General features: G+C 37.3%; 1 protein-coding gene across 10 annotated transcripts in view; it reads right to left on the reverse strand.

The window, feature by feature from the left end:
• Positions 1–2826: 2826 nt before the first annotated feature.
• The window catches only part of LOC117338784 (phospholipase DDHD2-like), a 33539-nt gene continuing 13295 nt past the window's right edge, over positions 2827–23070 (reverse strand). For 2 of the 10 annotated variants that reach the window (XM_033900130.1, XM_033900120.1), the window contains 15 exons: positions 22760–22849; positions 19150–19291; positions 18736–18838; positions 17553–17658; positions 16831–16958; positions 16234–16365; positions 12850–12945; positions 12533–12642; positions 11438–11654; positions 10697–10708; positions 10278–10371; positions 9898–10104; positions 9362–9500; positions 7711–8702; positions 2827–7657 (listed from right to left, as the gene is read on the reverse strand). In XM_033900130.1, the coding sequence (XP_033756021.1) occupies positions 8378–8702; positions 9362–9500; positions 9898–10104; positions 10278–10371; positions 10697–10708; positions 11438–11654; positions 12533–12642; positions 12850–12945; positions 16234–16365; positions 16831–16958; positions 17553–17658; positions 18736–18838; positions 19150–19291; positions 22760–22849 (1901 nt within the window). In that variant the 3' untranslated portion in view covers positions 2827–7657; positions 7711–8377. Of the gene's footprint in view, positions 7658–7710; positions 8703–9361; positions 9501–9897; positions 10105–10277; positions 10372–10696; positions 10709–11437; positions 11655–12532; positions 12643–12849; positions 12946–16233; positions 16366–16830; positions 16959–17552; positions 17659–18735; positions 18839–19149; positions 19292–22759; positions 22850–23070 lie in introns of those variants that run through there. The other 8 variants (XM_033900122.1, XM_033900123.1, XM_033900121.1 and 5 more) reach the window with 8 other exon arrangements.

The raw sequence follows: 23070 nt of genomic DNA on the forward strand, positions 1-23070 counted from the left end.
TTCATACTCGAACTCTGACGAGACCGACATCAAAACACAAATAAAGGAAAAGAAACCATACAGGCGTCTTTAAATAGCTTATTTACATTTAAAATTTAACACAATATAACCATACATTATTGTACAAACTATTAATATACCAGTACATTACATTATTGTACAAGCTATTAATATACCAGTACATTAACTACATTATTGTACAAACTATTAATATACCAGTACATTACATTATTGTACATATTAAACAGTGATGTCAGTGGCGTAGCTAGATATGGCCACCCTATACACTTACATTAATATGAATTATCTTGGCCCATATTCAAGGTCAAAGGGGTCAAATAGGCTAAAATCTTTAAAAGACTTGTCAATAACCATGAGAATGAAAGGTTACACAATTTACTTAAACTGAATCTACTCTGAAATTTGAATCAAGTAGTAATCAACCTAACATCCAGCTATCTTCATGTTAGTAACTTTCTTGAATATGGTGTTAATATCAACTTTTTTTTACTTATTATAAGCTCTGAAACGGACGCGAAATTAAGGAGAATGCCGGAACGATAACAAATGTTAAAACATTATCTGGGAAATCAGAGCTTTGTAACATGTCATCATGATAATTCAATAAGTCATGTGAATCTCGGTCCGAGTATCTGATAATCTTAACATTTTCTTAGAAGTTTGATTTCTTAATTCATCATTATTTGCATTTTTGTGTCAATGGTAGCTACGCAACTGGATGTAGACACAGGCGCTTGCATAGAAAATATCACTTTCGATTTTTTTTTTGATATGACAGCGGTATGTGTAATGTACATACCGCTGTCATATCAAAAAAAAAATCGAAAGTGATATTTTCTATGCAAGCGCCTGTGGATGTAGACGGTTCAAAAAGGTATTGGACGTGCATTCCATCATTTGACAACTACTGATTTCGTCGCAACCACGACGGTTCTTCCTTGTTCTAGACTTCTGTGGCGCCAATTTTAATATCATCACACACACTCCTGTCCTGTTCGTAATAATGGAGACTTCGGCATCAGTTTTTGAACAGTAATATTTACATGTATTTTATAAATCTCTCTCTGTATTGTCAACTAAGGGAGTGAAATGCGGTCTCTAGACTCATCAGCGATACTATCACGACTAGAAATGTACTTTTCGCTTGGTAACGCTTATAATAATCTAATTTGATGTGACGTCATATCCGGCGGAAATTCCAATGATAATTAATGTGACGTTCTGACTGGTGGAAATTCTAATCATAATTCAATTTGGTGTGACGTCATAGCTGGCGGAAAATACCAGCCCATCACCGTTTGATCCGATATCATAACTTGATTTCCGATTACTCTAACGAAAAGACGAAAGTTACTAGTTGGGAAAACATTGTACAAGTAAAATACTAAATGAACAGGATTTTAAAATGATGATGTTAGAATAGCTAGCAACTGGAATTCCTCACCCACGATTGCGATTCTGGCACCGAATTTATCAGTTTTTGAAAATAACATTGTCTGTTTTGGGAGGAGCGGTAAAGGATTGTTTAAAACAACTTTGGAGAGACGTTACTTCAAAAAACACTGTTATATATTATGTTTAACAAGATATGGAGTAGGATCTAGAAAGCCCCCCCCCCCCCCCCAAAAAAAAATTGTATGAATCTATCGTGAAATACACTAGAATGCAGGATTTTGCATTTACCTGCTAAACTTGGCAGGTATGTATGTCTGTTCAGAATAATCAAAGATTAAGCAAGTCAATAGATTAGACGGGTAATGACTCTTTAGGACAGGTTTCCAGAGACCTATATATCAGATATATACGTCTATGAGGTTTTTAAGCAGTAAATTCTCCGTTCTTCTATAGCTGGTTGTCGACATGTTTCAGCCTTAAACGGCAGGCCGGCATCATATCATAATCCTAACCTACAATGTTTGAAAACCTGTCTTCAGGAGTTGCACCTCTTCTTTTCTGAAGAGTTGACTTTTATTAAACGGTCCTGTATACCACTAGCTATCCTGAAACCTAGTAGATGAACTACTACACACATATATGGACTTGGCACGACGTTGGTTCTTGGATAATTTCTCATACTGGAGCTTTTTCTCGTCTTGTTTTAAGTTGAAATAAGTTGTAACAGATTGAATTACGTTGTCAATCAGTGGATTCACAGTCCGAGTAGCCATGGGAATTCCTTCACGAGAAATACCAAGTATTTGACCAGGTGGAGCGTCACGTTAATAAGTTCAGGTATAGCATTTCATTATGATGACACTATAAACAAGCCATGGGAATTCCTTCACGAGATACCAAGTATTTAACCAGGTGGAACGTCAAGTTAATAAGTCCAGGTATAACATTTCACTGTGACGACACTATAAACTAGCCTTGGGAATTCCTTCACGAGAAATTTTACGTATTTGACCAGGTGGATCGTCACGTTAATAGTCCAGGTATAACATTTCATTGTGACGACACTATAAACTAGCCTTGGGAATTCCTTCAAGAGAAATTTTAGGTATTTGACCAGGTGGAGCGTCACGTTAATAAGTCCAGGTATAGCATTTCACTGTGACGACACTATAAACTAGCCTTGGGAATTCCTTCACGAGAAATTTTAGGTATTTGACCAGGTGGAGCGTCACGTTAATAAGTCCAGGTATAGCATTTCACTGTGACGACACTATAAACTAGCCTTGGGAATTCCTTCACGAGAAATTTTACGTATTTGACCAGGTGGAGCGTCACGTTAATAAGTCCAGGTATAGCATTTCATTGTGATGACACTATAAACTATCTTAACATAGAAAAACAAAACAAATATAATCACAGCACCATTTTATTTCTCTGTTCTTTCATACTCGAACTCTGACGAGACCGACATCAAAACACAAATAAAGGAAAAGAAACCATACAGGCGTCTTTAAATAGCTTATTTACATTTAAAATTTAACACAATATAGCAGAGGAAATGTTGCATTCATGCCTCATTCATACAAATACTTATAAACCAAATACATGTATATTGATGTGGAGCACTGGGATCTGACATTAACACTGTCGTTAAATACCTCTCTCCAGAAAAAAAAAAAATCTTCCAATTCAAAACTACTTCCTGTTGATAACGATTTTCTTAAAGCAAATGCTGATGTGATATCTAAACCGAAAATAAAATTACTACCACTCTTTAAATATTAAATAACATCAATAATATAAAAAATGACAGGAATTTTATTCTTGTTTAAATCTATATATTATCTAACCCGTTCACATACCAACAAGTAAAACGAAAGTCTGCCTTTGATGTTAAATATTTACAGGTTGTTAAAGGTGTAATGTCTTGTAGGCTTATAAAATAAATGTTGGACTGAATAAAAGTTTGTAATAGATACTCCTTCCCTAATGGTCATGGATTGACCGGGCCAAACTGGTATTAAAAGTTTGTGATAGATATACTCCTTCCCTAATGCTAAAAAAAGGGAGACAATTTCAATGGGTGTACATGTATACTATATTTCAATTTCTGATGTGAAATGATGTGAACTGCGGATTCTGTGATGGATATCACCTAATTCTTAAAGTGACCGAAATTATACATTTATACATCTAAAAGTACCAATTGCCCAGGGTAGGGGCAACAACAGCTCAGTCAGCCGGCCACGTAACCTCAGGTGAAGATCGGATATACGAGTTTGAAGCTCCCTACGAATGTCGCTTTTTGCTTCTCAGGAAACTGAGAATTGGGCTGGTCTTTGGTCAAGACACTTTACCCTAACTGCTATGGATGGCTTTGAACGGGCCTCCTGTATGCTGTTCAGTGAGGTAGTCACCAACTACTACAAGAAGACCCCACTTCAAAATGACCCTGGCTGTTCATGGGGTGATAAACCCAGCAAGCAAACAAACAACACTGCCCAGTGTTTTTCCTTTCTAGATGGGTGAGGAGTGAACAAAAAATGAATGAAGTAGGAATGTTGAGGGACTCAGGATAAAAAAAACCTGACAGAGAAATGATTATACACATACGGATCAACATGTATAAACGGATCACATCAAAATCACAAAATCTAAACAGTTGTGAGGGAAACTGGCAATTTTACTGTACTAGTACAAGTTACCAATGTAATTTAATGACCTGCAATGTTTATCAATGTGATTTAATGACCTACAATATTTATCAATGTAATCTAATGACCCTTAAAGTTTATCAATGTGATTGAATGACCCTCAATGTTTATCAAAAGTATGGTGTACCCTGTAAATTAATGTCAGAACTATTGTGTCAAGTTCATTAACAGTGCATAAATCTAAGTATTATCAAAATAATCTATTATGAAATTGACAAAAACCAGTCTTTAATTGCACAACTGATGATACAAAGTTGATCTACAGATGAACACATTCTGGAAGTTTTTAATTAAATAAAGTCATTCACCATTTAAAAGAGATTGCCATCAAACTCAGGTTAACACTCTCATCATCTGGGGAAAAGATTTCTAACACAGTAGAGTGAGAATAGACACCAAATAATACCATAGAAATATTTGGTGACTGCAGGTGACATAAAACAGTATTAGTAAATGAAACAAAAAAAACACCTATTGTCATTATAAAACATTTGTTTCATCATCATTTAAATACATGCATTTTAAGTGTATATTGATATACCATTCAGAGATTAACTTTTAATATATGATCAATACTAAAACTGAACGTTAGTTACACACCAAACACAATGAGGAATAGAATACAGCAACCTTATATGAACTCTTGACAAGGTGAACAATCGTTTTATAAAGTTTATCATCTTTGTTCAACATAAGATCAACAACAACAAAATCATTACATTTTTGTACAATTTATCAACTTACAAGTACATTACATTATTGTACAAATTATCAACATACCAGTTAATTACATTATTGTACAAACTATTAATATTCCAGTACATTACATTATTGTACAAACTATCAATATACCAGTACATCACATTATTGTACAAACTATTAATATACCAGTACATTACATTATTGTACAAACTATTAATATACCAGTACATTACATTATTGTACAAACTAGTAATATACCAGTACATTACATTATTGTACAAACTATTAATATACCAGTACATTACATTATTGTACAAACTAGTAATATACCAGTACATTACATTTTGTACAAACTATTAATATACCAGTACATCACATTTTTGTACAAACTATTAATATACCAGTTAATTACATTATTGTACAAACTAGTAATATACCAGTACATTACATTATTGTACAAACTATTAATATACCAGTACATTACATTATTGTACAAACTAGTAATATACCAGTACATCACATTATTGTACAAACTATTAATATACCAGTACATTACATGATTGTACAAACTATTAATATACCAGTACATCACATTATTGTACAAACTATCAATATACCAGTACATCACCAGTACATCACATTTAAACACTTGGTTATCTGACAAGTAATAACACTTCGGGCTGATTGATATTTTATCAGCCATTTTGGTCAAACGTGTATAATGTATTAAATCATGAGATACAATACACAAATAATGTGTAAGGATCCTTAATAATCATATTAAATGGCACAACAAACTATCACAACATCTTCAGTCCCAGTGGCTGTAGAATGTCATGTGACATCAGAACAAGTCATGTGACAACAAACCCATTCATATGACAGATGACAGGGTCATGTGACAGTAAACAGGGTCTGACAGTAAGTTAAGTAATAAAAAGTACATTTTATCCTGAATTTTACATATATCATTAAGTGTATGAAGTAAAATAACCACAGATTACATACCATGGGAGAGAATAAGCACTTCAGTGACAGCCATAGTATTGACAAAGTATTGTCTACATCATTACAGAGACCTCTCATTACCATACAAATACTTCTTAAAGACGTCACAAAGACAATGAAATACTACACAGAACATCAGGTAGGAAGTTCCCACTGTCTTCTCTGTTCTCACAACAGAACCAATCTTAAACTGATAGAAGGTTCAATGAATATTGCTTAATCATGCATTTATTTAATAATCAGATTATTTCAAACATCACCGATAATGAAGGTTTCATATTTGTATGTTACTAGAACACCTGTCTAAATGCTGATAATATCACATACCCAACACTGGGAGATACCCACATCACATATAACTTAATGTCAAACCTCTCGTGGTGTAAAATGTGGAGACCTAGCCACTAGACTGTATCAGTGCGAAAAACTACTCTTAGACTACAGAAATAATCAACAGGATGCGAGGTTGATTCTGAGAGGTGACAGATTTGATCAATGGTCTTATAATGATTATTATTAATCAAGTAGGTTACACATATATTAATGCTTTAAAGACAACAATGTTAAATAATATTAACAGATTATGATCTAAAAATTAAAAAAATAAGAATCTGAGTCCACTAAATGATGTAAATTCGCACCGGAGAGGAGCAGATCATTTATAATGTATACAATATATATACATTATGTATATATTATAAAGCAACTTTAATGCCTGGGTATGTACATAGTCTCTTATCATTTTTTTAAATATTGAGTCTCCTTAATCTTAGATCAGAGAACTCTCAGTCACCTGTACAGAGTGAACTGTGCAAGTAAAAGCTTGACTAGTCATAAAAATGAAACTGTAAACATCATAAACCTCTATTTCATAGAAATATCACACTGTACAGAATCTTAACAATTATATCTCTACATTAGATTTCTACATTTATGTGTGAGATGTTGGTCAAACTGACCGCGTACCTGGTATTCGGTCACAGTATGAGGTTGGTCAAACTGACCGCGTACCTGGTATTCGGTCACAGTATGAGGGTTGGTCAAACTGACCTTTTACCTGGTATTCGGTCACAGTATGAGGGTTGGTCAAACTGACCTTTTTAGTTTTACCTGGTATTCGGTCACAGTATGAGGGTTGGTCAAACTGACCTTTTACCTGGTATTCGGTCACAGTATGAGGGTTGGTCAAACTGACCTTTTTAGTTTTACCTGGTATTCGGTCACAGTATGAGGGTTGGTCAAACTGACCTTTTTAGTTTTACCTGGTATTCGGTCACAGTATGAGGGTTGGTCAAACTGACCTTTTTAGTTTTACCTGGTATTCGGTCACAGTATGAGGGTTGGTCAAACTGACCTTTTTAGTTTTACCTGGTATTCGGTCACAGTATGAGGGTTGGTCAAACTGACCTTTTTAGTTTTACCTGGTATTCGGTCACAGTATGAGGGTTGGTCAAACTGACCTTTTTAGTTTTACCTGGTATTCGGTCACAGTATGAGGGTTGGTCAAACTGACCTTTTTAGTTTTACCTGGTATTCCGTCACAGTATGAGGGTTGGTCAAACTGACCTTTTTAGTTTTACCTGGTATTCGGTCACAGTATGAGGGTTGGTCAAACTGACCTTTTTAGTTTTACCTGGTATTCGGTCACAGTATGAGGGTTGGTCAAACTGACCTTTTTAGTTTTACCTGGTATTCGGTCACAGTATGAGGGTCAGTCAAACTGACCTTTTACCTGGTATTCGGTCACAGTATGAGGGTTGGTCAAACTGACCTTTTACCTGGTATTCGGTCACAGTATGAGGGTTGGTCAAACTGACCTTTTTAGTTTTACCTGGTATTCGGTCACAGTATGAGGGTCAGTCAAACTGACCTTTTACCTGGTATTCGGTCACAGTATGAGGCCTGGTCAAACTGACCTTGTACCTAGTATTCGGTCACAGTATGAGGGTTGGTCAAACTGACCTCGTACCTGGTATTCGGTCACAGTATGAGGGTCAGACAAACTGACCTCTTACCTGGTATTCGGTCACAGTCTGAGGGTTGGTCAAACTGACCTCGTACCTGGTATTTGGTCACAGTCTGAGGGTTGGTCAAACTGACCTCGTACCTGGTATTCGGTCACAGTATGAGGGTTCGTTAAACTGACCTCGTACCTGGTATTAGGTCACAGTATGAGGGTCGGTCAAACTGACCTCTTACTTGGTATTTGGTCAGTCTGAGGGTTGGGGATAAACTTCGTTACTTCCACATCTGATTTAAAAATGTCCTCATTAAAACAAGACAAGGACAGAACAGTACGTAACGTAATAAATTAGAAACGTAACATGTGTCAGAGTACACGTAACATGTACCACTAAAACATCCAAAACTGGTCACTTTGTAAATTTACCTTAAATATGACATAATGGGTTATTTACGGTTAGTTTAAACTACATAAACTTCTGTTACCAATTTTTGACTCACTGAGTTCAAACAATGAAATACTTTAATAAATATTTTTCTTCACTTTCACCAAATACTTTGATCCATATATATATTTATTTCGGTCCAGATCGTACGAATCCTTGAAGAGGCGGAGCCATCCCCATGGGGGGCCCCTGACTGGCAGGAGGTCCTGATGGGGGTGACATTAAAGGTACACTGGTTTGCTGGCTCATGAGGGGCACCTGAGGGGAAAACTGTGATGATGGTCCTCCAACAGAATGTTGTGGCATGGCTGGAACTTGCTGTATCCCCCTTGGGGGCCCCATTGGAGGTGGACCTGTGTAAAGGCGTTTTCCACTTGAATCAGGCATTTCTGGCAGAATTCCAAGAGGGCCGTATAACTCCCGTATCACAAGTAGAACTGTGTCCTCAGACTCCCTATATAACAAAGTCAAAATATCAGTTTACTAAAAGACTTATTCTGATCTCTGTATCATTATATTTGTAGAAATGTAAACATACTACATATATATACAGTTAAGAACATGTCCAGCTTGTTCACAATGAATAAAAATAATCATTTTTTCTGGAAATCCATAAAAGAGCAGTACGATGACCTACTAGTAGTAAGGAGGTCTAGACTTACCAGTAACATAACCTACCAGTAGTAAGGAGGTCTAGACTTACCAGTAACATAACCTACCAGTAGTAAGGAGGTCTAGACTTACGCGTAACATAACCTACCAGTAGTAAGGCGATCTAGACTTACCAGTAACATGACCTACCAGTAGTAAGGAGGTCTAGACTTACCAGTAACATGACCTACTAGTAGTAAGGCGATCTAGACTTACCAGTAACATAACCTACCAGTAGTAAGGCGATCTAGACTTACCAGTAACATGACCTACCAGTAGTAAGGAGGTCTAGACTTACCAGTAACATAACCTACCAGTAGTAAGGAGGTCTAGACTTACCAGTAACATAACCTACCAGTAGTAAGGAGGTCTATACTTACCAGTAACATAACCTACTAGTAGTAAGGCGATCTAGACTTACCAGTAACATGACCTACTAGTAGTAAGGCAATCTAGACTTACCAGTAACATCCATGGCTTGCTAGGGCAAACAGATAATCATTAAAGCTCTCTATTGGCCGCTCCTGTAGAACGTAGTCAATACGTCGGCCTTCATTCATCTGGCCCATGTAAATCTCCTCTTCAGCACCCGAGGCTACAGCTACAAAGGGAGATAATAAATTATAGGTATAAAGGGATATCATAAACTACAGTTACAAAGCGATATAAAAAACTATCACTACAAAGGGAGATAATGGACTATTAACTATAAGAGGAAAAAAATAGCTACAAAGGGAGATAAAATACTAGAGCTACAAAGGAAAATAATAAACCATAACTACAAAGGGAGATAATCAACTATAATTACGAAGGGAGATAACTATAGCTACAAAGGGAGATAATAGACTATAGCTACAAAGGGAGATAATGAACTATAGCTACAAAGGAAGATAATAAATTGTAACTATGAGGGGAGCAACAATATCTGATACTGTGCACGATCATCTACAATAAATATTCTGCTGAAAGTGTTCAACTGCTATCGACATTTTACTTACATAATTTATCATCTTCCTCTTGGGACAAGTCATGCATGACTGATGATATCTGGCTATCGACTTGCTGCTCCAGTGAATCTCCAAGCGTTGTCTCACTTGTCCGATGAGCCTTCGCAAAATCATTTATGGTATTCCATGTACTCTTTAGTGAATCCACTATTTTCTGTTTTATATCTGCGCCTACCCTTGTCAAACTTTCTTTTAGTTCTGAAACACAAAATATCAAAGTTATGTTTTTATGATTTAAATCAAGTTATTTGATATGTTCATTACATCACACTGCATATCACTGAAATTATCCATTAACAGGGGAATTACTGAGATTTTGTGACTTGTTAGGAGACTTACAAAGGTGGAGCTGTTTGAACTTTGTGACTTACCGAGGTGGAGTCGTTTGCGTCCCTTGTGATGAGGTATAAGTACTGGTTTGATATTAACAGCTGATGATGATACTAAAGGCTCCAGTCTATATGCCTGTAATCAACATACACAAGGTATCTTGTAACTCCTTTATTTCACTTACATTTATTATTTTTCTATTAATAAATCCTCCACAAACCGGCATGGTATTGTATTATTTTCTTTCAATTTTTTTTTCTTTAAAAAACGTATTGAATCTGATCTTTAACATAGAAATGATTCAATGATCAGTATTAGTAGAAAATCTGGATTAGACAATAACAGCTGCCTGACCTTTTTTTAGGTCAGTAGTGTCTATTATGAATTTGATCATTTTATGACTCACATGATTAAAATAATTTAGATAAAATAATTTTACTGTAGATGCTATAAGACTCACCACAGGATCAAACTGAAAATAAAAAGAAGATAGGAGTAAATAAAAGATGTTACTCAGATCACAAAGTTACATAAATGTATACCTAGCAAAATACTTTTAGTCAACATTATTATCATAGTAATGTTTTCTTGTATAAAAATATAAAGAATAAACGAGAGTCGTCAGAAGACACCAACGCCCCAATAGAAATATCTTTTGACAAGGAGCACATATCAAATATTGGGCCCTATCTCATACTTAAAACAAGAGGCCAGTGAGTTTTGATATATTTTGGAAGATTTGAATCCTCAACTTCAAGGTCAATGCCGCAGCAAGGTGAAGGTTGAATATGAGGTCTCTGGACCTCTTCCTTGATGAGAAGAAGACATTTAAATATTTTATCATATTTGACCCCCTTTGACCTTAAATGAAGATCAAGGTCATTCATTTGAACAGTCTTGATAGCCCTTCATCCCAGCATGCTATAGGCCCAATATCAAGTCCCTTGGCCTCTTGCTTATTGAGAAGAAGTCATTTACAAATGGACCACACACAACGGAAGATGCATGACAGACGATGACGGACAAAAGGTGATTAGAATAGGTCACTTGAGACTTGAGACAGGTGACCTTAAAAGAGGTACTGAAATAAGATTAATTTACGGATGACAAATTCCTTTATTGTGCAATATTTCACTTTCTTAAATTTCATTTCATTTTTTATTAGACTAAATTATGTAACTGTTCATGGGATTGTACTTACTGGATGAAAAACATTGAATAATCTGGAACACGTTGGAAGTTTGAAATCTTCACCGACTTTGTCCAGACCTCGTGCTGAGAGAAACACACCAATGGGAGACCCCATGGCGATGAAGGCGCTGGGTTTGAATGAGAGCTGTGGGTAGGCTACACTTGGTCGCCCCGTACCAGACACACCCTGTATGTACTCCACATTTATACTGGCCGATCGAGAGGCACTGGAAACACAGAGAACTGGTCATTGTACTGGATACTAAAGATAAACCACAGTATTCTGCTGAGGCTCAAATACAGTCAAATAATGTCTCTTTTTGATTCTTATCAAAAGTAACACAGCAAAAAAATATAAACACTCAGTAGAAATTCTGTGGAATTGTATGTCTCCCTGTCCAGCATTGACTCTCATAACCAGGTATCTAACATGAAATTTCAGAAAAAAATGTGGAAGAGCTTAAAATCTGTTTTGAATATTAAGGACTCACATAACTAAATAATTTACTATAATATGTTATTACTAGTGACCCCATCCCTTCATTCGCTCATTTGAAGTTCAAATGATGTGAAATTTATATCATATTTATTATAAGGTTTGAAGTTTTTTCTGTCGGATAAATGTTGTTATTGCATAGGTTTAATGGCATATTAGAGCACACAGGTACTCGAAAGACAGTAACCCTGACATTAACCCAGACCTGGGGAATTCCCGCCTTTTACACCTCAAATCCTACGCCATTCTATTTTCAGTAGGAGTGTATATTTTTGATTTTCCAAACCTCAAGACCCTACTCCTTATTCTCGTATATAGTAAGTACCCATTTCATATGTTATTTACTCAGGAAAACAGCTACAAGCCTAAGAAACACATTTTCCTCAGGGACTTGGTTCAGGTGAAACACCAGCTGATTGGCTGATTTACTTGTGTGAGTCCTTGAAAGTACACTGATTAACAAAAGCATGCATGTAAAGGAGAGAAATCAATCTGAAAACTGTGGAGAGAGTTATCACTCAATCTCAAAGTTCACAGTTTTTATCACAAATACTGGTATTCTAACATTAGTTTGTCATTGATTTGAGCTGTACACCCTACAAGACTTACCTTGGTTTGCTTAAGGCTGCCTGAGACTTCATTTCTCCCTCCAGTTGTTCCCGTACTTTCCGTTCTATTTCTTCTTTAGCTTTCCTCTCAGCTCGCTCCGAATTTCTTTGCTGAAACAGGAATCAATTAATGATATTTTTATACAAATGGTCTGATTTTCCTGAAGAATCTTATGGTTCTTAAACAATATTATTTTATATATGTACAAACTTATACAATGTATGGCCATACAAATTTAAGACCGACAGATTTGATGATCTGGAATGTGTACAATACTTGAGTGTAAAATTTTCCAAACTTTCCAATATCTGACTTACCTTTCTGTGCTGCTCATCCTTGATAAGTCCTTGGAGTTTTTTCCTGGGTCCCATCGGAAGTCCGAGGTCCTTGAGATCTCCTTCACTACACATGCTCTGTAAAACAATGGAATATTTAGAATCACTAACATCATCATACATGTCTGTTTATTTGTTTGCTTTGTTTATCACCCTGTAAACAGCCAGGGTCATTTTGAGGTGGGATCACCTTGTAGTAGTTGGTGACTACCTCACTGAACAATATATGGGAGGCCTGTAATCCAGAGCAATTAGGGTAAAGTGTCTTACCAAAGAGTACAGACTAGAATGTTTCTAATCTTCCCGAGCAAAGTAAACCGACACCGGTAAAAGGAGCATCAAACCAAAAACCTCCAATCTCCACCTGAAGTGGAGGGTGGAGCTACCATAGTAGGTAAAGATGGTAAATATTTAATATTTTCAATTGATTTTTATGGCAGTTATAATTTTCCGTTTTTGTGACAAAACAAATTCAAGTGGTTTACAGGGAAATTAATGTTTATTAAAAGTAATGTAATCAACATCAAAAAAGAAAAAAATAATGACATTTTCGCAAGAATATTAAAACTGTCCTTGCTTGTTACTTAGATGGAAATAGAAATTCACTTTTGTGTTTTGAACAAGCTTGCCAAAAATCTATCAATTAATTCAAAACATTTCAAAATGATAACTTGGTTGTAATTAAATTCATTTAAAATCAACACATTAAGCTTCATGACTGTTTTAAATGATTTTCTTTTTATTCAAAGTAAATAGAGCAGTACATAAAAGCAGTGTATTAGTAGTATCCCTATTTAAATGTACCCAGAGATATTTGAAATCATCTTCTAAACTATTTCCAAACGTTGAACATTCTCCGTTTGTATATTTACCTTGTCTGATATCAGGACTACCAGGTAATTTACCCACAAATGATTCTGACATCAGGACTTCCATGTAATTTACCCACAAACGATTCTGACATCAGAACTACCAGGTAATTTACCCACAAATGATTCTGACATCAGGACTTCCATGTAATTTACCCACAAACGATTCAAGAACTGAGAGGTGAAAAAGCTGTCATAATGAATCAAACAAAAATTCTTTACTCAAGGCTGGAGACTGATGATGAGATATCCCCTATCTACATCTCAATACTGTATTCCTCCCTCATTCCTTCTTTCCCTCCACTACTCGCATATCCCCTATCTACATCTCAATACTGTATTCCTCCCTCATTCCTTCTTTCCCTCCACTACTCACATATCCCTTACCTACATCTCAACACTCTATTCCTCCCTCATTCCTTCTTTCCCTCCACTACTCACATATCCCCTGTCTACATCTCAACACTGTATTCCTCCCTCATTCCTTCTTTTTCTCCACTACTCACATATCCCTTACTTACATCTCAACACTGTATTCCTCCCTCATTCCTTCTTTCCCTCCACTACTCACATATCCCCTACCTAATACCAACACTGTATTCCTCCCTCATTCCTTCTTTCCCTCCACTACTCACATATCCCCTACCTAATACCAACACTGTATTCCTCCCTCATTCCTTCTTTCCCTCCACTACTCACATATCCCCTACCTACATCCCAACACTGTATTCCTCCCTCATTTCTTCTTTCCCTCCACTACTCACATATCCCCTACCTACATACCAACACTGTATTCCTCCCTCATTCCTTCTTTCCCTCCACTACTCACACATTCCCTACCTACATCCCAACACTGTATTCCTCCCTCATTCCTTCTTTCCCTCCACTCCTCACATATCCCCTACTTACATACCAACACTGTATTCCTCCCTCATTCCTTCTTTCCCTCCACTACTCACACATTCCCTACCTACATCCAAACACTGTATTCCTCCCTCATTCCTTCTTTCCCTCCACTACTCACATATCCCCTACTTACATCCCAACACTGTATTCCTCCCTCATTCCTTCTTTCCCTTCACTACTCACATATCCCTTACCTACATACCAACACTGTATTCCTCCCTCCCTCCTTCTTTACCTCCACTACTCACATATCTCCTACATACATCCCAACACTGTATTCCTCCCTCATTCCTTCTTTCCCTCCACTACTCACATTTCCCCTACCTAAATATTAACACTGTATTCCTCCCTCATTCCTTCTTTCCCTCCACTACTCACATATCCCCTACTTACATACCAACACTGTATTCCTCCCTCATTCCTTCTTTCCCTCCACTACTCACACATATCCCCTACCTACATACCAACACTGTATTTCTCCCTAATTCCTTCTTTACCTCCACTACTCACACATTCCCTACTTACATCCCAACACTGTATTCCTCCCTCATTCCTTCTTTCCCTCCACTACTCACATATCCCCTACCCACATACCAACACTGTATTCCTCCCTCATTCCTTCTTTCCCTCCACTACACACATATCCCCTACCTACATCCCAACACTGTATTCCTCCCTCATTCCTTCTTTTCCTCCACTACTCACATATCCCCTACCTACATCCCAACATTGTATTCCTCCCTCATTCCTTCTTTTCCTCCACTACTCACATATCCCCTACCTCCATACCAACACTGTATTTTCCTCCCTCATCCGTCTTTCCTCCACTATCACATATCCCCATCTACAGCCCAACACGTATTCCTCCCTCATTCCTTCTTCGCTCCAATACTCACATATCCCCTCCTACATCCCAACACGTATTCTCCTCCATTCCTTCTTTCCCCAACTACACACAGATCCCCTACCTACATCCCAACACGGGTATTCCTCCCCAGCCCGGCTGACCTCCACTACTCATATATCCCTACCACATCCCAACACTGGATTCCGCCCGCATCCTCTTTCGCTCCAATACTCACATATCCCCGACACAGCCCAACACGGTATCCTCCCTCAGGCCTTCTCCCTCCACACTCACAAAGCCCCGACCTCCATACCAACACGGTATTCCGCCTCATTCCTTCTTTCCCCCACTACGCACAATCCCTACTACATCCCAACACTGTATTCCTCCCTCATTCCTTCTTTCGCTCCAATACTCACATATCCCCTACCTACATCCCAACACTGTATTCTTCCCTCATTCCTTCTTTCCCTCAACTACTCACATATCCCCTACCTACATCCCAACACTGTATTCCTCCCTCATTCCTTCTTTACCTCCACTACTCACATATCCCCTACCTACATCCCAACACTGTATTCCTCCCTCAATCCTTCTTTCCCTCCACTACTCACATATCCCCTACCTACATCCCAACACTGTATTCTTCCCTCATTCCTTCTTTCCCTCCACTACACATATATCCTCTACCTACATCCCAACACTTTATTCCTCCCTCCCTCCTTCTTTCCCTCCACTACTCACCAATGATTCCATGTCAATCTGTTCCTGATGGAAGACCTCCAGCTTGTCCTGTAATCCGACCTTGGCCAGGAGTTCCTCCAAGGTCATTTCCGACTCCTCTTCTTCCAAACCATTTTGACTAGATGTTGAGTGCTGTTGAGAAGCAAGCATACAATTCTGACAGAAAATTAAACATTAAATAACAGAAAACGATAAAACAGGAACAGCACTCCGAAATTACAGACTTAATAAGTCACAGTTAGGTCCTTAGTTAAGGTTTGCAGTAAAACAACAGAATACTAAATGATTTGTCAATATTAATGTGTGGAAATAAAATTTGGTTAATACAGATCAGCTTACTGCATTTGGTTGTACCCTAAATACTGTTATCAAGGCCAGTTATTTTAAGGAATGCTACTTCATAAACACCAAATAAATTGGTATTCTCAAAGTCAAAACTTTTTATAAATGGAACTAGTGATCAAAGTTGTGAGAATATGACATGTTGACACTGAATCATGTTGTAGTTAAAACATCCTTGGCCTGATTTTCTCTGAAGACCATCTGACAAACCACAGAGAAATGTACTGTTGATGTGATTTAGACTATATCACTTACAGTGTCGTCGGTAAAACTTGTAGACAGACTAGCGTCCACCTGGTGTGGGGCACTGTCGGTTGGAGGTTGAAGGTCAGGTGAACTTGGGTCCTTCTGGTGTAATAGCAAATCAAACAGGATCGTAGAACCTGTCAACAACAACATGTTATCTTTATAATACTCAAACAGGATCGTAGAACCTGTCAACAACAAAATGTTATCTTTATAATACTCGAACAAGATCGTAGAACCTGTCAACAGCAACGTGTTATCTTAATAATGCCAGAATCGTGAAGTATTACATTTCATACTGCCCTGACCCAGATCAACGTACCTAAGCTCTGCCCTGACCCTGATTAACCCACCTAAGCTCTGCCCTGACCCTGATTTACATACACGTACCTAAGCTGTGTCCTGACCCTGATTTACGTACCTAAGCTCTGCCCTGACCCTGATTTACGTACCTAAGCTCTGCCCTGACCCTGACTTACATATCTAAGCTCTGCTCTGACCCTGACTTATAAACCTAAGCTGTGTCCTGACCCTGATTGATGTACCTAAGCTCTGCCCTGACCCTGATTTACATACCTAAGCTGTGTCCTGACCCTGATTTACGTACCTAAGCTCTGCCCTGACCCTGATTAACATACCTAAGCTGTGTCCTGACCCTGATTTACATACCTAAGCTTTGCCCTGACCTTGATTTACGTACCTAAGCTCTGCCCTGACCCTGATTTACGTACCTAAGCTGTGTCCTGCCACAGCCACTGTTCCCTGGAATCGCGGATTCCTACTGAGGAATAAACTATAGAGTCTGTTCATCTCCTCTCCGACAGTATCCGCTATCATCTGTAAGCCAAAGAAAACAAATAAATGATGACACACCATCTGTACAATACATCATAGATTATTACAAAGTTTTTTCCGTAAATTCCATTAAAAACATTGCCTGATCTGAAACAGAATACTTCGTCCCCACATAAGTGAATACGAATAATTGAACATATTTTTTTGCAATGTTATTTTTGATTTTTGCTATAAAGTACCATGTAAGATGTGAGTGTAAGAGAAAAAGTATTACACAAGTACTGAGAGAGATAGTCGGGTTGAGAGACGAACAAATCCTACCTGACAGTAAGTCGGGCTGAGATACAAACAAATCGTACCTGACAGTAAGTCGGGCTGAGATACAAACAAATCGTACCTGACAGTAAGTCGGGCTGAGATACAAACAAATCGTACCTGACAGTAAGTCGGGCTGAGATACAAACAAATCGTACCTGACAGTAAGTCGGGCTGAGATACAAACAAATCGTACCAGACAGTAAGTTGGGCTGAGATACAAACAAATCGTACCTGACAGTAAGTCGGGCTGAGATACAAACAAATCGTACCTGACAGTAAGTCGGGCTGAGATACAAACAAATCTTACCTGACAGTAAGTCGGGCTGAGATACAAACAAATCGTACCTGACAGTAAGTCAGACTGACAAACAAACAAATCTTACCTGACAGTAAGTCGGGCTGAGATACAAACAAATCGTACCTGACAGTAAGTCGGGCTGAGATACAAACAAATCTTACCTGACAGTAAGTCGGGCTGAGATACAAACAAATCGTACCTGACAGTAAGTCGGGCTGAGATACAAACAAATCGTACCTGACAGTAAGTCGGGCTGAGATACAAACAAATCCTACCTGACAGTAAGTCGGGCTGAGATACAAACAAATCCTACCTGACAGTAAGTCGGGCTGAGATACAAACAAATCCTACCTGACAGTAAGTCGGGCTGAGATACAAACAAATCGTACCTGACAGTAAGTCAGACTGACAAACAAACAAATCGTACCTGACAGTAAGTCAGACTGACAAACAAACAAATCGTACCTGACAGTAAGTCGGGCTGAGATACAAACAAATCGTACCTGACAGTAAGTCGGGCTGGTGTAGAACAGTATATCCATGAGTGTATCGTTGACAAAGTTCCGTAATTTCCCTGTACTGGGTAACGTGATCTTCTTCAGCATTCTGTTTAACAGAGAATAACAGTGAATTTACAGACAATTATAAAATTCAAGATAGGCTTTCTGTCAGATAATCACTAAATAATGACTCAAGAACTAAAGTCATTGAAATATTGGTACTGACTCAAATATTTAATTTGGTATTTGTATGTTATATTATGTATTTCAATTACAGACGAGACATTTGAGAGGATCATTAAACATATCAAAGCTTGTTTTATGACTTATCTATTTTGATGTCCTAGTGTCCTCACACTTACTTGTCAAGACCTGTAGCGTCCCCGTGTAAGGCAGTGTGTTTATTAGGACACTTACTTGTCAAGACCTGTAGCGTCCCCGTGTAAGGCTGAGTGCCAATGGACAGGTAGAAACTCCACCCTTCCGATACGATTCGAGTCTACGTAACTCTTAAAGTGAGACTGTTGTAGACTTAATGATATAGACCTGAAGTCGTCCACTGAAATATAACCATACCATGTTATACAGAGGTCAATAAGTTATAGACCAGGGATAGATAACCATACCATGTTATACAGACAGGTCAATAAGTTATAGACTGGTGATAGATAACCATACCATGTTATACAGACAGGTCAATAAGTTATAGACTGGGGATAGATAACCATACCATGTTATACAGACAGGTCAATAAGTTATAGACTGGGGATAGATAACCATACCATGTTATACAGACAGGTCAATAAGTTATAGACTGGTGATAGATAACCATACCATGTTATACAGACAGGTCAATAAGTTATAGACTGGTGATAGATAACCATACCATGTTATACAGAGGTCAATAAGTTATAGACTTGGGATAGATAACCATACCATGTTATACAGACAGGTCAATAAGTTATAGACTGGTGATAGATAACCATACCATGTTATACAGACAGGTCAATAAGTTATAGACTGGGGATAGATAACCATACCATGTTATACAGACAGGTCAATAAGTTATAGACTGGTGATAGATAACCATACCATGTTATACAGACAGGTCAATAAGTTATAGACTGGTGATAGATAACCATACCATGTTATACAGACAGGTCAATAAGTTATAGACTTGGGATAGATAACCATACCATGTTATACAGACAGGTCAATAAGTTATAGACCGGTGATAGATAACCATACCATGTTATACAGACAGGTCAATAAGTTATAGACTGGTGATAGATAACCATACCGTGTTATACAAACAGGTCAATAAGTTATAGACGGGTGATAGGTAACCATACCATGTTATACAGACAGGTCAATAAGTTATAGACTGGTGATAGATAGCCATGCCATGTTATACAAACAGGTCAATAAGTTATAGACTGGTGATAGATAACCATACCATGTTATACAGACAGGTCAATAAGTTATAGACTTGGGATAGATAACCATACCATGTTATACAGACAGGTCAATAAGTTATAGACTGGTTATAGATAACCATACCATGTTATACAGACAGGTCAATAAGTTATAGACTTGGGATAGATAACCATACCATGTTATACAGAGGTCAATAAGTTATAGACTGGTTATAGATAACCATACCATGTTATACAGACAGGTCAATAAGTTATAGACTGGGGATAGATAACCATACCATGTTATACAGAGGTCAATAAGTTAAAGACTGGGGATAGATAACCATACCATGTTATACAGACAGGTCAATAAGTTATAGACTGGTGATAGATAACCATGCCATGTTATACAGACAGGTCAATAAGTTATAGACTGGGTATAGATAACCATACCATGTTATACAGAGGTCAATAAGTTAAAGACTGGGGATAGATAACCATACCATGTTATACAGACAGGTCAATAAGTTATAGACTGGTGATAGATAACCATACCATGTTATACAGACAGGTCAATAAGTTATAGACTGGTGATAGATAACCATACCATGTTATACAGACAGGTCAATAAGTTATAGACTGGTGATAGATAACCATACCATGTTATACAGACAGGTCAATAAGTTATAGACTGGTGATAGATAACCATACCATGTTATACAGACAGGTCAATAAGTTATAGACTGGTGATAGATAACCATACCATGTTATACAGAGGTCAATAAGTTATAGACTGGTGATAGATAACCATACCATGTTATACAGAGTTCAATAAGTTATAGACTGGGGATAGATAATCATACCATGTTATATAGACAGGTCAATAAGTTATAGACTGGTGATAGATAACCATACCATGTTATACAGAGTTCAATAAGTTATAGACTGGGGATAGATAATCATACCATGTTATACAGACAGGTCAATAAGTTATAGACTGGTGATAGATAACCATATCATGTTATACAGACAGGTCAATAAGTTATAGACTGGGGATAGATAACCATACCATGTTATACAGAGTTCAATAAGTTATAGACTGGGGATAGATAATCATACCATGTTATACAGACAGGTCAATAAGTTATAGACTGGTGATAGATAACCATATCATGTTATACAGACAGGTCAATAAGTTATAGACTGGTGATAGATAACCATACCATGTTATACAGACAGGTCAATAAGTTATAGACTGGGGATAGATAATCATACCATGTTATACAGACAGGTCAATAAGTTATAGACTGGTGATAGATAACCATATCATGTTATACAGACAGGTCAATAAGTTATAGACTGGTGATAGATAACCATACCATGTTATACAGAGGTCAATAAGTTATAGACTGGTGATAGATAACCATACCATGTTATACAGACAGGTCAATAAGTTATAGACTTGGGATAGATAACCATACCATGTTATACAGACAGGTCAATAAGTTATAGACTTGGGATAGATAACCATACCATGTTATACAGACAGGTCAATAAGTTATAGACTTGGGATAGATAACCATACCATGTTATACAGAGGTCAATAAGTTATAGACCAGGGATAGATAACCATACCATGTTATACAGACAGGTCAATAAGTTATAGACTGGGGATAGATAACCATACCATGTTATACAGACAGGTCAATAAGTTATAGACTGGGTATAGATAACCATACCATGTTATACAGAGGTCAATAAGTTATAGACTTGGGATAGATAACCATACCATGTTATACAGACAGGTCAATAAGTTATAGACTGGGTATAGATAACCATACCATGTTATACAGAGGTCAATAAGTTATAGACTGGGGATAGATAACGATACCATGTTATACAGACAGGTCAATAAGTTATAGACTGGTGATAGATAACCATACCATGTTATACAGACAGGTTAATAAGTTATAGACTGGGGATAGATAACCATACCATGTTATACAGACAGGTCAATAAGTTATAGACTGGTGATAGATAACCATACCATGTTATACAGAGGTCAATAAGTTATAGACTGGGGATAGATAACCATACCATGTTATACAGACAGGTCAATACATTATAGACTGGTGATAGATAACCATACCATGTTATACAGACAGGTCAATAAGTTATAGACTGGTGATAGATAACCATACCATGTTATACAGAGGTCAATAAGTTATAGACTGGTGATAGATAACCATACCATGTTATACAGACAGGTCAATAAGTTATAGACTGGTGATAGATAACCATACCATGTTATAATCATGGGTTGATAAGTTGTTATTACAAAGTGGGAGATCAAATACTGTTTGGAAGTTCATCTTTAGAAAAGACTTTGCTTCTAAGATGATTTTGACATTGTTATCTAGGGCAAAGCAGCCATAAAAGTAAACATCCATAAATTAACAGGTAGAATTTGTATTTGCAATTTTTATTCATCACTAATTTTTTTGATGTTTTGCATTTGAAACAATGTCTCTCCCACATTTAATAGAATCTTTGCTCTTTTTTCTTTATGAAGAGTTGTGCCCCTTTGTCATATACTAGTACATTACACTTACCACACTCCACGACATTCCTGAACTTGACGTCACAGAAGGATCCAATCCCGTGGACCATAAATACCAGATGATCAACCTGACTAGGCTCGCCTGTAACACAAACAATTTACAGAGGTACTGGTCAAGGAACATGGCACTTGCTGAAAGTAGTGTCATTCTCCAATATAACAGTGTAAAATTAGTATTAACACTTTTTTTCACACATACTATGAAGTTCGGACCAGGTGAGCAAACAATATTGGATATAGTGCCCAGATAAACTTTTTCTCTGACCTACTTCAAATGTCAAAATGTAGGTCAGAGTGACCTAT

This window comes from Pecten maximus, chromosome 12, assembly GCF_902652985.1.
Source record: "Pecten maximus chromosome 12, xPecMax1.1, whole genome shotgun sequence".
NCBI classification, from domain to species: domain Eukaryota; kingdom Metazoa; phylum Mollusca; class Bivalvia; order Pectinida; family Pectinidae; genus Pecten; species Pecten maximus.